We start from the raw sequence: 15,075 nt of genomic DNA, 5'->3' as shown, positions 1-15,075 counted from the left end.
AACTGGTCTGGGAGTACTTTTAGAAAGTTAATGAAAGTACTTTAGAAAGTTAAAGCTAATAAAATATTTAGATAGTTAAACAAAATTAATTGAATTATAAATTCACTCAGATAATACATTTCAAGTGATCCATGATTGAAAAATTCAAAATAAAATTGTACTTACCAATGGAAAGTAGGGACATAGTTTGATTGTTTTAATGTTCCCTATTATTGTCCCATATTTTTATATAGTCCCTAAAAATGAGACCCATAAAAACTTCCCAGAGTAAGAGTTTCATTTTTGTTTTTTTGTTTTTTATTTCTACTCTTTCCAAGAAACATATTAAGCTTCTTGCTAAATTATTATTTCTAATTTGGAAAGATTAACAATTTAATCTCATGCATGCACTTGTAAGCTATGCAAGGTAAAATAATAATAATATTTACTTTGGATTGTTCTCTAGATAATAGTCCCTTTGCTAGTTTCTTTCATTTCACACTGTTTATTTTGAAACACTTGGACACCTACACGAAGGAAAAAAAGATCAAAAGTCTGAAACACACATGTGCCCCAGTTAAGCAAACCCTTCATAAAAATGAAAAATATTGATAAATTTGGTGGTGATTTTTACTGTGCAGAAGTGTTTTTGCTAAACAGAAGAAAGTAGTGTAGAATTCTTTAAATTTCAAGCTCTTTCACTCAATTCCATTTGAATCGGATTTGTGCACACTTCATTGACAGGCATATTTTCAGGGACCCAGTTGAGGATTAATTGAGAATTTATCTCCGTGTTTTAGAAAATGTTACTTCTTCATAAGTGTATTATTACCAGAGATAGAAAGTGGGTGCATATAGATTTAGATTATAAAGCAAAAGTAGGGCAGGCAGATGCAGATCTCTATCAAAATCCAAAGCCCTTGAACTACCAACACCAATTGAGTATCTTTAAGTAGTAATGCATGACCGTGAAAGGCAGAGAGCTAAAGCACGTTATAACAGTGAGAAAGGAGATGTGTCCAGATAAGAGAAATGCCTCTTAACATCTTTCTAAATTTTCCTTAACTATAACATTTAATTAGATTTGCTTGAGGAAATGATCAAGTGAGAGAATGCTAATATGTATATAACATTTGTAAACCAAAGTACAACTTTAGCATATGTAAAACAAGGAGAATCCAATTTCCTTTTCCAGCTGAGTAAGCGAAGTATTCATGTATTTCCTAAACGTAATCAAATCTACTGAATATTTCCAATAAAATTTTTTTTGAACTTTTAGAAAGTAAAGCTTCTTGGCCAGCAATGACTTTGACCTGAATTTGTTGTCAGGGTTTGGAGGTCTCACACTTCTTTATTTGTGAGAGGCTGATCAGGATTTCAGACTTTTCTAGAGCCTGGATGTCAACATCAATAACCATGACCTGAGTTCTAATTTGCAAGAAATGTTCCAGAACACGTATGTGTACTCAGTGTGTGTCTGTGTCTCATACAAGATAAGTTCGGATATTAAGATTTAACTTTTAGAAACATTTGTAGCGAGTTGACACTGCAGCAACATCCAAGAACATGATCGTTTCTACCAGCAATTTTGTTTTATTGTACTTTATAAAAATATAGTCTTCAGTTGATTGGAATTAAAACAGCAGTGCCAACGCTACCTAGTCCTCTACCGCAGATAGCATTTGAATCACTGTCTAGACACAGAATTTTGTGAGATGGGAACACAATGAGAGGCAGGGAACCCTCTTTCTGCTGATGGGATCCAGGCTGCTCTGAACAGCTTTGGGCAATGATGGAGCCAGACATGAAGTTCCATTTCTAAAAGAAAATTTAAAACGTGAAAGTTCACTGGTTATATTTGCATCTCATTTAGCCATAAGCATCTTTTATAGAATTGTTTTATAAACAAAACCACCATCTGCTATGATCTACAGCATCTGTTTTTGGTATGAGCCCATCTTTACCCTGCTTTGTGCAAACAAGCAGAGGCCAAGCAGAAGGGACTTTGCATTCCCAAGAGGAGATTTACATTTTATTCTTGGAATGGAATATCATTAGGGTAAAAAGGTTCAAGTGGTGTAGCCACAGGGAGCAGGGTATAGTAGTTAAAGCAAGGCTCAGGCTAGATATCCTGGATTTCAGGATGGTTTCTTTACTCAGAAGCTGTGTGGGCCTCAATTTCCCCATATGTAAAAGTAATGTAATGTTTCTCCTTACCTCCCAGGGTTGTGGTGAAGAATAAGTGTATTACTATACTAAAATCCTTAGGGTAGCACCTGGCATATAATAATTGCTGGGTAAAAGATGGCTGTTATTATGAACCACAGCAATTACTTCCTAGCAAGCTCAGTGATTCCTCCACAGTGGCCCTATTGCTTTTCGGAATCCCACAGTCTAAGTGTGATTGCTTCCAAGCCCATGCATTTCTCAGTTTGCAAGATGATCTTATTTAAGGAGGATCAACATGGGTGGTTTGCTAAACAGACAGCTCGGATGGAATGCCCAGGCTCTGTGCTTCGGAAGAGTTCTATTTAAAAGAAGTGCCCTGGAGGAAGCTACATTGATGGGGTAATGCAAGTCAGGGCAACCACTGTTCTTCCTTTACCCGTCTTAATGCCAGGGTTATCTCCCTCATTCGAAAATAAAGCAGAGCTCTTAAAAAAAAAAAAAAAACCTCCCTCCTAGGTCCACATCAACTCAACTCTGTAGTATATTTCAATGTCCCTTTCATATAAGGAGTAAAATCATACTAATTCAATAAAAGATCACCTAATTGAGACTTCCTTTTTAACAATATATTTTAGAAAATTGCTTTTAGATCTTAGTGGTATCTTGGCAACAGCTGCTTCTGGGTTCAACTTGAGGCTTCCTAGGGCTTATTCCATGATTTATTGGTCTCTTCCCTCATCCAGAAGTAGACAGCACAGCCCTTTGCCTGCTGGCATTTTACCCAGCCCTTGAATCAAAAAGCATCTCCAGCTGTCCCAGTCTTGTGATTCCTTTAAACACGTTTGGGTCAGTACTTAGATTCTTACATAGCATTTTTCCAGCCACGATTAAGTTCCTTAAATGGCCCAGAGGTGTGCCAGCATCTGACTGCAGAAGCAGAGGCAAAAAATTTTGTGGTTTTAACATTGAGAACATGTGGCTTTTCTCACGTGGTCCGTATGTTCATTTAGGGATACCAGAATTTGCACCACTGAGCCACATGGCGTGTTACACTGATGCTTGTGCAGCGTGGATCTCGCCACTGCATTTCACTTTTTGCAGCCTTGAGAGGTAGAGTGATGGTGATTTCAGATGGAAGAAGGAATCTCCTTTTAGAAATAAGCCTGCCACATTTTTTTTTCCCCTCTGGAAAACATGGATTTAATGTGTGGTCGTTCTTGGCTAGCTTCTATTCTTTTCTAAAGTACTGGGATTAGATTATGTCTGAGAGGGTAAAGAAGAGAAGGCTGGATTTTCAAGAGGATACTTAAGTAGAATAAAAAATGATAAGCAGGCTGGGTTATAGAATGAACACTCCTCAGCTATAAACACCTGCTTTCCAAATAGACGACTATTCATTCTCACTTCTGGGTACTTTACACATGCTGAAAAGATGTCAAGAGAAGAGATGTCGAAAGAGATGTCTGTCCCCAGAGCTTATTTTCTTCACATTGAAACCTGCATTAGAGGTTATAAACTCAAGGCTGCTGTAGGGGAATTCTAGAGAGAAATGCTTTTGCATGGATGCTTATTTTTCTCATCACTGTCCAACCACATTGCCTTGCTTTTGATTATTTCAAGGTCCCCATCATCTTGCTCCATTAGTAGACCAACAGAAACAAAGGTCTTCACTAAGACCATGGCCCTTTGCCTTTCTTTTCAGGTTATGGTGCCCGGAAGCCAGAACAATCTCCTTCTGAAGCCTCTCCTTCCCAATACGGAGTACAAAGTCACGGTGACTCCCATCTATGATGATGGAGAAGGTGTCAGCGTCTCTGCCCCTGGAAAAACCTGTGAGTGAAGCTTTCTCCTTGTGCATACTAGCTGACTAATTGAAAATGCCCATCCCCGGTAGTGTGCCCTGAAAGCCACGGTGTATTGGGGTGAAAAGAGCAAAAGAGATTGGAGACAGAAAATCCATGTTTGAATCTTGTCTCTACCTGGGCAAGCTGTATGGCTTTGGGCAAGGTAAGCAATTGCTCTGGGCTTCAGTTTTCTGGTGTAGTTAAGCTAAGACTTAACAAACGACTGAGTCTTCTTCTTCTAGTATCTAAGTCATCACAAGTCCTGTTGATTCTCCAACATGTGTTCCTCGGGCCAGTCGTCTTGTCTTCATCTGACTGCTCCGCCCTGATCCACGCCTCACTCTCTGTCACTAAAATGAGTGCTTCCACTCTTGGATCCTTCGTTTTCCTCATGGCAGCCCAAGAAGCTTTTCAAAATAAGAATGATCTCATGTCAGGCTTCTGTTTCAAGCTTCCCAAGGGCCTCCCATTGTACTCAGGATAAAATGCAGCATCCTTCCCTTGGCCCTACAAGGTGCTCCAAGACCTGAGCCCTGCCAATTTCCGTAATCTCATCCCTTCACAAATGCCCCAGCCATACCTCCTTTCCTGCTCTTCATTGGACATTTGAAGCTCGTTTTCACCTTAGGACTGATGGACTGGCCATTTCCCCCAAACAGAATGGCCTTCCCCAGGTAGTTGCATTGGAGGCTTTTTCTTGTCATTTCGATTCCAGCTCAAAGTCACCTCCTCAGACTTTTCTGACTACTCCATGCAAAATAGCTTCTGCTCTCTAAACTCTCAACCTGGGGTTTTTTTTTTTATTGTTATTTTGTTATTTTATCATGCTATGGCACTAATTGCCATCTGATATTTTCTTGTTTACTCAAATACAGGAGTATTTTTTGTTTGTCTGTCTCTCCTTGGAGAACACATCACAGAAGCCCAGGACTTCATCCCTGCTGTTTGCTTTTCTGTGCAAAGCCCCTGTGGCTCTGTGTGGCATGGAGGGGGTACCACTCAGTGTCTGTCTTGGGTAGATTGGCCATGATGATCAAGCCAAGGAGCACCCTTGGTTACAGTACTACAAAGTCTTAGCTGTCTTCATTACTGCGTGGTTGTCTGTGCCGGCATGAATTACCCCAGAACCTGGTGACATAAAATGGGAAGCCTTTTATTCCAGTACATGATTTTATAAGTCAGGAAATTAGGTGGGGCTTGCTGGAAATTCTGCTCCACATGGTAAGGATTAAGGTCACCTGGTGGCTGGATTGATCTAGAGCATCCAAGACAACTTTACCTACATGTCTGGCATGTTGGTGGGGTTGCCTGGAAAGCTGGACTCAGCTGAGCCTCTCTCTCTCTCTCTGTTTCGCCTCTGAGCCTCTCCGTGTGCTCTTTCCAGCAGGAGAGTCATAGTTTCTTAAGTGATGACTCAGAAGCCTAAGAGTGGAAAGTAGAAATTGTCAGGACAGTTAAAGGCTATGTGTGGCACTGGTACAGTGTCACTTCTGCTGTAATTTTTTGGGTGAGGCGTTCATAGAACCCACCCAGGTTTGAAGTGCTGGCCATGGCCTGCCTCCACCACCCACTGGGAGGAAGGTTAAAGATGCACCCATCTTTAATCCAACGCAGTTACCAAGCAGTTATGTGCAACTAGATGCAGAATGGTGGCAAGGGCTGAATTCTGTACTTGGGCACCTAAGTGTGGCTTTTCAAGTTAAGTGTACAAGTCATTAAAATCCTGTACCTGCTGGGTTTTAAAAAATATTTTATTTATTTATTCATGAGAGACACAGATAGAGAGAGAGGCAGACATAGGCAAAGAGAGAAGCAGGCTTCATGTACGGAGCCCAACGTTGGACTCAATTCCAGGACTCCAGGATCATGCCCTGGGTTGAAGTCAGGCTCAACCACTGAGCCACCCAGTCGTCCCTAGCTGCTGGTTCAAAATAAGCATTAGTGAATTCAGCTGTTCTGAGTTGGCTTGGGATTATTTTTAACACCCTAATACCTCATAAAGTTACTATAAACCCTGCTACTGTGGGGAGGGGAGGGAAAGAAGGAAAGGAGGTGATGGGAAGGCAAAGGAGCTTCATCTAATTGCTGTTGCCCTGGGCTCAAAGATATACTTTTAACTTTCATATGTCAAAAATTAGCGTAATATGTAAAAGGCTTCCACAATGAGCAAATATATACAGCCACACAAATAAAAACCATTTAAAGACTTTTACTATAGAACTATGACTTAAATCTCATTGCAAAAATACCACCACATGTAACAATATCTATATAGTAAAATTATTTCAAGATGTTCGTGGATGATCTTAGTTTGAATGGTAGTCAACACAACTCCATTCCACCAACAGCAACAAAAATGATGATGGTGGTACCTGTCAGTATGCACACTGGTTTGCAAAGGTTGTCCACAGGGCAGCCTGGGTGGCTCAGCAGTTTAGCACTGCCTTCTGCCCAGGGCGTGATCCTGGAGTCCCGGGATCGAGTCCCATGTGAGGCTCCCTGCATGGAGCCTGCTTCTCCCTCTGCCTGTGTTTCTGCCTCTCTCTTTCTTTGTGTTACTCATGAATAAATAAATAAAAATCTTAAAAATTTATAAAACAAAAACAAAGGTTGTCCACATAAATAGCTTACTGTTTTGATAAAAAGTTAGAAAAAGAAAGAAAAAGAAAAATATTGGTAAATGATAATGTATAATTTTTTTCTTTTTAAAACTTTATTTCAACAAAACTATGCTAATAGAAATACAATCATATTTGTTAATAGAATGCAATTTAAGTTTAACTTATCCTACACAATTTGGACCAAAAGCTTGGCTTAAACTTAAAAAAGAAAGGGATTTACAACTTGGTTTATTTTTCATCTATTAAAAATGTATAAAAAAGAACCTCCTATCAAATGCTCCCAAGGCAGGCAGCAAGAACCTTGAGAAGTTACCCTTTGGTTTGTCTCAGAAAAATGATATATATTGCACTGTAAAAGTTTGTAAAGTTGGTGCAACAAAACATTGTTGTAATGTTTCAATGCCAGTTTACAAAGACCAATTAACGGATGTTGAAAAGGGTGGGAAGAGCCTATGTACACAATTGAAAATATAAAAGCTGTCTGATTTAGTTAAAATTGCATATAGATTGTGAGTCTACAGTATAGACTTAAAATATATTGTAATTACTATATGCATATATACAAACCAAGATTCAGATAATTTCTTGAGTCTGAATTAACACTCTCAGCTCAGTTCATTTACTGAGGTCAACAAGGAAACTGCACACCAGCTGTTTTTCTGGTTTATGTAAAAAAAGAAAATCAAGTTTCTTCCCCAGCTTTTCGGTTGATAATATATAATTTCAAACAATACAGGCAATATGAAAGTGAATGCAAAAAAAAATCACCACAATCTTACCTCCTATAATTACCATCATTACCATGGTGGGAGCACCCTTGATATTGCTGTACAAAAATACCTTGAGAGTGGAACACAGTGGTGAATAGACAGAAATGTGTAATAAACACTATTCAATTCAGTTTTACTCATAGTAAACTGAAGAAAAAGGAACAAGAATGACCTTGAATGAGATGCAGATCTTCACATGAAAATGTTTCATCATGAGAATTTATTTTCTATATATTTAATTTTTAGAACCACAGACTCTCAAAATCTGTGTTTTTAAATACATTTTTACTTGTAAATAATTTAACATTATGAGAAGCTAGCTTACATTTTGTTAACAGTATAGTTTGTAAAGATGGAAACCACACTAAACCACTGTTTTCCCTTTTCTCTATGCAGTGCCTCCCTCTGGTCCCCAAAACCTACGGGTCTCAGATGAATGGTATAACAGGTTGCGCATTACATGGGATCCCCCATCTTCCCCCGTAAAGGGCTATAGGATTGTCTACAAACCTGTTAGTGGTAAGTAATGCTTTGTAAAAAATATTATTACCATGATTAGGCATCTGAAATGGTTTTTAAGATAAATTATTTCTCTTTTGATTTTCTATCTATCTTTGATTTTATCTTTAGTTTTGAGAAGTGGGAAGGGTCTTACTTTTTTTGAAAAAAAAAAGTTTTTCCTTGTATAGTCAGTTTTAGGGTAGATATTATTAGAAGGATGGAGTTATGACCCTACTTAAAAAATGACTGGGCATGTTTATCAGCAGAATACATACTTGTTATGCACCTAACCTAGGACAGCCTAGCTTTGTTTGAGGCCAGTGGTTGTCAATTGATGCAGTTTTGCTGCCCAACAGAGAGATTTTCGATTGCTACAATTTGGGGCAGGAGTTGCTGTTGGCATCGGGCAAATACTGTTAGGCATCTACAAGTCACAATACTTGCTCCCCACACCCCAGAATTAGGAATTATCCTGCCCAAAATGTCACTAGCACTGAGGTTGAGAAATCTTGCTCTAAGTCAAGTGGAGGAGTTATATGTGGTCATTTGAATGAAGAGTTTGGTGCATGCGAAAATCACTAGTGAAATGACACATACATACGGAAATACAGAAACAGATTGTTGGAAGGGGTTCTGGAAATAAAGTGAGGAGTATTTTAGGAACTTGTTAGTAACTCAAAACTCTTAACGAAGGAGCACAGATGGGAAAAGGCAGAGGTAAATAAGTTTGTATAGGACTTAGCCAGGAATGTTTTTAATGCTAAATCAAAGACTCTACTGGGTTGAAAAAGAGGTGAAAATGTAAAGGCCCAAAGAAGCCAGCTGGTCAAGGGCCTTGGAATAATAGTGTCATCTGTTTGTTCTTTAAAAAAATGCTAAAAGGAGGGGATAGAACTGGTAGCGGTAACATTTACGCTGGACCCCCATGTGGCCAGGTAGAGCACGGTGTCCATGATAAAATTTGTTGCTACTGCCCCTTGCATACCTGTGGAGGACAAGGCTGGGTGTCTTCAAAGGGACAGTTGAGAATGATTTCTTTAGTTTGGCAAGGGCCCCAAAGCCTATGGTAATATGGTAGCTCCACTGGGAAGGCCTTACAGCATGGTGATGGTGGATTGTGAGGCAGACCAGCTTCTCTAAGAAAGCACGAGGGAAAGCACTATATTTGAGAAAAGGATTAGTTCCCTAAAAAGAGCCCTTTCATGGCATTCAGGTATGTAACTCTCAGAGCCAGACCCCAACTAAGTTCAAACCCCAACTCTGCTGTTTGTCTTCTATGTAATCCCGGGTGACTGAAACACAGTCGAGTAAATACACCTCCTGTCAAGAGTGTTTCTATCTTTCCATGTTCTGGTGTAACTGAAATATACTCTTTCTCCCTCAGTTGCTGGCCCGACCCTAGAAACTTTTGTGGGATCTGGCATTAATACCATTCTTATCACAAACCTCCTCAGCGGAATGGACTACAATGTGAAAATATTTGCTTCCCAGGCCTCAGGCTTCAGCGACGCTCTGACGGGCGTGGTGAAAACACGTAAGGCTAATGTCCTGTTGCCCCAGCCCCTGCATGTGGTTTTGCTGCTTTGTTTTCACTGTAACACAAGCCGTGCTTCAACTTGGCAGTGGGTTTTTATTTTCCTCAGCATTGCCTTTTCTCGATGGTGTTTCATGGAAAGAAAGGTGTGCTCCTCACTCAGGGCTGGAGTTCAGAGTCCCGGTTGGCAGGCTGAATGTCAGAACCTGGCATTCAAATCACTTGATGGTGGTGGATAGGATTTCCTTCTGGAAAGTCTTTGTTGGCACTTTTCACATTAGGTGAAATTTTCCAACCAGCCTGTAGCCTGACATGGCCAACGCCAGTCAAAGTTGGGTGGTGGGGAGGGGAAGTTTGCCTTTCTTCAGAGTTTTTGTCTTCCCCCCCCTACGTGAACACACACACACACACACACACACACACTTGTTGCCCATAAAAAATATAAAAAGGACTTCCTTCTTTACCTTTTAAGGGTTTTCATGCTGTCTGCACACCATCTGGGACTCCTCATTGGCATGTACCACGTCCAGACTCCCATGGTATAATGCAACGTTTTCCAAACTCCAGCATGTATATTCCATATTCCTCATGTTTGTTATCCTTCCACACCATCTGTTTAATGTATTTCTTTACATAGACTTAAATTTTTTTAACTTAAATGCTTTTCAAAACCACGTAATTATCCACAACAGAAGACCAGCATTTTTAATACACATTTAAGATACTATGTAAATAATGAAAATAAAAATGGGGTGGCTGTGTGCTAATTAAAATCATGCTGAGTGCTATCCACTGTGCATGCCCCACACTTGAGAAGGATAGTCAAAAGTAGAAGCCTTAAATCTGCCTCTTATCAGCTGTGACCTTGAGCAAATTACTTCACTTCTCTGAGCTCAAGTTTTCTCGACTCTGACATGAAGAAAACAGGCTGATAGTGAGGCTTATAGAAATAATATGTAAAAGTGGCTACCATATGGCAAGCACTGCTGAATAACCATTATTATTATTGTAATAATTGTGCCTTACACTCTTGGCCCATAAGTCACTCTCATCCCTAATCAAATAATTAATCTGATGAATAGAATGATGCAAGAATGGGGCCTATATTAATCCAGGCCTATATGTTTAGCCACCTACATTTTGTTTTTGTTTTTTTTTTTAATTAATTTTTATTGGTGTTCAATTTACCAACATACAGAAAAACACCCAGTGCTCATCCCGTCAAGTGTCCACCTCAGTGCCCGTCACCCATTCCCCTCCAACACCCGCCCTCCTCCCCTTCCACCACCCCTAGTTCGTTTCCCAGAGTTAGGAGTCTTTATGTTCTGTCTCCCTTCCTGATATTTCCCAACATTTCTTTTCCCTTCCTTTATATTCCCTTTCACTATTATTCATATTCCCCAAATGAATGAGAACATACACTGTTTGTCCTTCTCCGATTGACTTATTTCACTCAGCATAATACCCTCGAGTTCCATCCACGTTGAAGCAAATGGTGGGTATTTGTCATTTCTAATGGCTGAGTAATATTCCATTGTATACATAGACCACAGCTTCTTTATCCATTCATCTTTCGATGGACACCGAGGCTCCTTCCACAGTTTGGCTATTGTGACCATTGCTGATAGAAACATTGGGGTGCAGGTGTCCCGACGTTTCATTGCATCTGAATCTTTGGGGTAAATCCCCAACAGTGCAATTACTGGGTCGTAGGGCAGGTCTATTTTTAACTCTTTGAGGAATCTCCACACAGTTTTCCAGAGTGGCTGCACCAGTTCACATTCCCACCAACAGTGTAAGAGGGTTCCCTTTTCTCCGCATCCTCTCCAACATTTGTTGTTTCCTGCCTTGTTAATTTTCCCCGTTCTCACTGGTGTGAGGTGGTATCTCATTGTGGTTTTGATTTGTATTTCCCTGATGGCAAGTGATGCAGAGCATTTTCTCATGTGCATGTTGGCCATGTCTATGTCTTCCTCTGTGAGATTTCTCTTCATGTCTTTTGCCCATTTCATGATTGGATTGTTTGTTTCTTTGGTGTTGAGTTTAATAAGTTCTTTATAGATTTTGGAAACTAGCCCTTTATCTGATATGTCATTTGCAAATATCTTCTCCCATTCTGTAGGTTGTCTTTTAGTTTTGTTGACTGTATCCTTTGCTGTGCAAAAGCTTCTTATCTTGATGAAGTCCCAATAGTTCATTTTTGCTTTTGTTTCTTTTGCCTTTGTAGCCACCTACATTTTGGATAGGACCAGGCTTTTCATTAGAAGAGGCTTCCTGGATCTTTTTTAATGGATTATTTTAAGACCTTAAAGGCTGGGTTACAAAATCAATTTAATCTTAGAAGAAATAATCTGTCCCAACAGATCTAGGAAGGCTTTGGCCTGTGGTTCTGACTTTTGTACTGGGATGGTGAAGTGATGCCACTCTGGGCACCATGGTGATCTCCAAGGGAATTCCCTCTGGTGTACTATTATTAGCAATCCCACCATCTTTCCTTAGGAGCACTTAGAACCTCCTGTGCCTTTCCCCACCCCATCTCTTCCCTTCACTGGCTTATCTTCATTTTCCCTTCTAGATCACTCTTTCTGTCTGGGCCACTTTTTTCCTGTCTCGATGAGTTTTTTTTTTTTTTTTTTATTGGTCTCTCTTCTCCCTCCCTGATCTGTCTTGTCACTTTCTGCCCTCTTTTCTCTGCTTCTTTCCATCTTCTGTTCCAACCCTCTTCTCTCCTTCAATAAGTATGTTGGTTATGCCAAATATATATATATTTTTAAGATTTTTAAATTTTATTTATTCATGAGAGACACAGAAAGAGAGGTAGAGACATAGGCAGAGGGAAAAGCAGGCTCCCTGCAGGGAGCCTGATGTGGGACTCAATCCCAGGACCCCAGGATCATGACCTGAGCCAAAGGCAGACCCTCAACCACTGAGCCAGCCAGGTGCCCCCAAATATATTTTAAAAGACTTGATGGTATTGTTTTATATTCTGTCCTTAAAGTAAAAATTAGATGGGCTTAGTATTTGTTTTCTTTCTTTATCCCAAGCCAAGCAAAAGCCCATACAATGGCAAATAAATTAATTGAATATGTTTTTTAAAATTCAGCATGGGGACATAAATCATCAATGATTTCCTTTTTTTAATGGAACAAGAGGGCTTATTGATTTGGCCTTAGGAAAAGAGGTCCTCTCTCTCTGATCTAACAGAAAGGAACAATGTGAAGATGTAAATATTGATTAGACAAGATCATTTTTACCATTTTGAAAACTAATTTAAACTATTTTTATTATGTGAGGTAGATAAAAGTAAGAAAAAGTTGTGGACAAAAGTCAGAAGTCATTAGAGAAAGTAAACATTAATTTTCTACTTTCTCTGTTTGAGTCTAACTGATAAACATCAGATATATTTACTTCTTTCTTGTATTGAAGAGATATTATTTTTTTTGCTTCCCCAAAAAACCTTTCTATGAATCATTTTTGTATATCACAGTGTTCTACAATAAATAGGAATCTGTGTATTTTTTATAATTTTTCATGTGTTAAATCTTTCATTTTTACATCTTCAAAACTGTGTTCACTCTCCTTCAATCATGTTTTGAAGGCCAGTCCTTATGAGATTGCTCCTGTTTGAGTATGACTTACCTTTTGTCCATTTTGTAGTTTCTTTTATTTAGGCCAAGGCCATCCTTCAGTGGTTGATAAGTGCATATGGTATTTAATTTTTTAATTATAAAAGTATTATTTATTAATTGTGGGATATATAGAATACGCAAATAAATAAAGAGGGAAGACTAAAAATTACCCAGAATTCCCCATCCATTGTATCTGGTCTTTTCCCTGTGAATAGATATTTCCTTTTTTGTTTACAAATATCTGACAGACCATATTACACATAATGTTTTGCACAAGCTGCTTTTTTCAGTAATAAAATAATTATCTTTGTGTAATAATTTATTATGAGTTGATGAATTTCCTACCACTGGCTATGCGAACTTTGATTTAGAATTTTATTGCATTAAATAAAGTTAATTTCAGACTTGGGGACATTTATGGCATTGTCTTTAGTGTGACATAAGTATGTTTCTATTTCATTATAGTGTTTTTAGGTGTGACCAACCTTCAAGCAGATCAGATTCAAATGACCAGCTTGTGTGCTCGATGGCAGGTGCATCGTCATGCCACTGCCTATAGGGTGGTTATCGAATCACTCCAGGGTAAGTGCAACCCATCACAGGTGATTTTGTTGGGCACTCGTTTACTTGATTCTAGGCAAATCCCTATGGACAACATGTAGGTTACATTAGACCAGAGCCCTCCCTTGAGGAGGCAGTGTTGTATTATGGATCATGAAGGATATGGAGTCAGAATGGCTAGTTAAGCCAATTACTTAGCGTCTCCAAATGATCATTTTCTCATATGTTAATGGCTACAACCAGTGCCAATTTTATGGTATGGTATTCTCAGCTTAAGCTGAGATGAATCCATGTGAGACACTTACAACGGTGCTTTGGACACATTAAGTTCCAAAGAAATGTTAGCTGCTATTGGTAGTAAGAGACAAATAGCCAGGACTAACACACAGGAAAATTACATGATATTATTATTTTAGTATTTACTCCATGGGGATCTCAGTTTGACTTTACTGACTTCCCTTACTGACTCATTTTATCTTGGGGGATAATTGGTGAACAACAGATTCATTCAGGAGATGGTTTAATATATCTATACCATCATGGGCAGGTTTTTTATTATTGCCTTTCTCAAGTACATTTACAATTGGGGATTTTGTTTGAAAGTTGGAACGCTAAAAATGTCTGCTTACTTCAATTAAAAGTTTCAAGAACAACAGCCAAAGGCTGATTCCCAAAGAGTGAGTTTCTAGGAACTGTTCATCCTGTTTTCACACTGTCAGTTTGGATAATGTGAAATCAAATAATGAAAAATTACTTTTATCTGATTTGTATTATCAGTAGAAAAGATATGTCTTGTTATTTGGGGGAGACTCTGGGAGACACTGGAGAATCCTGAGTGGTCTTTCTAATATCTTTCAAATTTGGTAATAAAATTGTTAAAAATTTTCTTTCTTGACAAATGATCATGGTTCTCATTTAAAAAAAAAGCAGAAGGAGCTAATTCTGGGGGTTTGAATGAGACTGGGCTATGTAGTCCATATATCAGGCTATAACTACATCCAAAGTGCAGAAATCTCACTTATCCAATCCAGAGAGTAGAAAGCACAGATTAGTAGAGTGGTGAGAGCATTTGGAGATACATGGAGAATATGAAAATAGAACATAAGCAACATAGGAAGAGACTCCTGCCAACCCCAGCCAAGGCATTGTCTCAATAGACGTGCTAAGTCTCTAATTCCATAATTCCCTGTTTGTGATCCTATGAGGATCCCTTTAGCCTGGTGTGACTGAACATATGGGAGTGGCTTTATTCTGGGATAAACACAGAGTAAGGAAAAGTTGGGACAAGTCATATGGATTTTTTTGGTTTAATTTAATATGATTTATGGGATGTGTGAGCAAAAGTACATGATAGCTATGCAACTGTTTGAGAAACAAGTATAAAATCTCAAAGAATTATGTTTCATATATCCTTATAAAACCAGCTAAGCCACATTTTCATATGGAAGGGTTGACATTTAGTTGTAT

The 15,075-nt window shown here is 38.9% G+C and overlaps 1 protein-coding gene across 3 annotated transcripts in view; it reads left to right on the top strand.

Annotated features, from left to right (window-relative positions):
- The window catches only part of COL14A1 (collagen type XIV alpha 1 chain), a 216,832-nt gene that overhangs the window by 94,881 nt on the left and 106,876 nt on the right, over nt 1-15,075 (top strand). For all 3 annotated transcript variants that reach the window (XM_072734006.1, XM_025993393.2, XM_072734007.1), the window contains 4 exons: nt 3,851-3,980; nt 7,780-7,902; nt 9,269-9,418; nt 13,513-13,629. In XM_072734006.1, coding sequence (XP_072590107.1) covers nt 3,851-3,980; nt 7,780-7,902; nt 9,269-9,418; nt 13,513-13,629 — 520 coding nt within the window. The remainder of the gene's footprint in view (nt 1-3,850; nt 3,981-7,779; nt 7,903-9,268; nt 9,419-13,512; nt 13,630-15,075) is intronic.

The sequence above is a fragment of the Vulpes vulpes genome, chromosome 13 (assembly GCF_048418805.1).
Source record: "Vulpes vulpes isolate BD-2025 chromosome 13, VulVul3, whole genome shotgun sequence".
NCBI classification, from domain to species: domain Eukaryota; kingdom Metazoa; phylum Chordata; class Mammalia; order Carnivora; family Canidae; genus Vulpes; species Vulpes vulpes.
The sequence above is the reverse complement of the archived record's forward strand: the minus strand, read 5'-3'. Positions and strand labels throughout refer to the sequence as shown.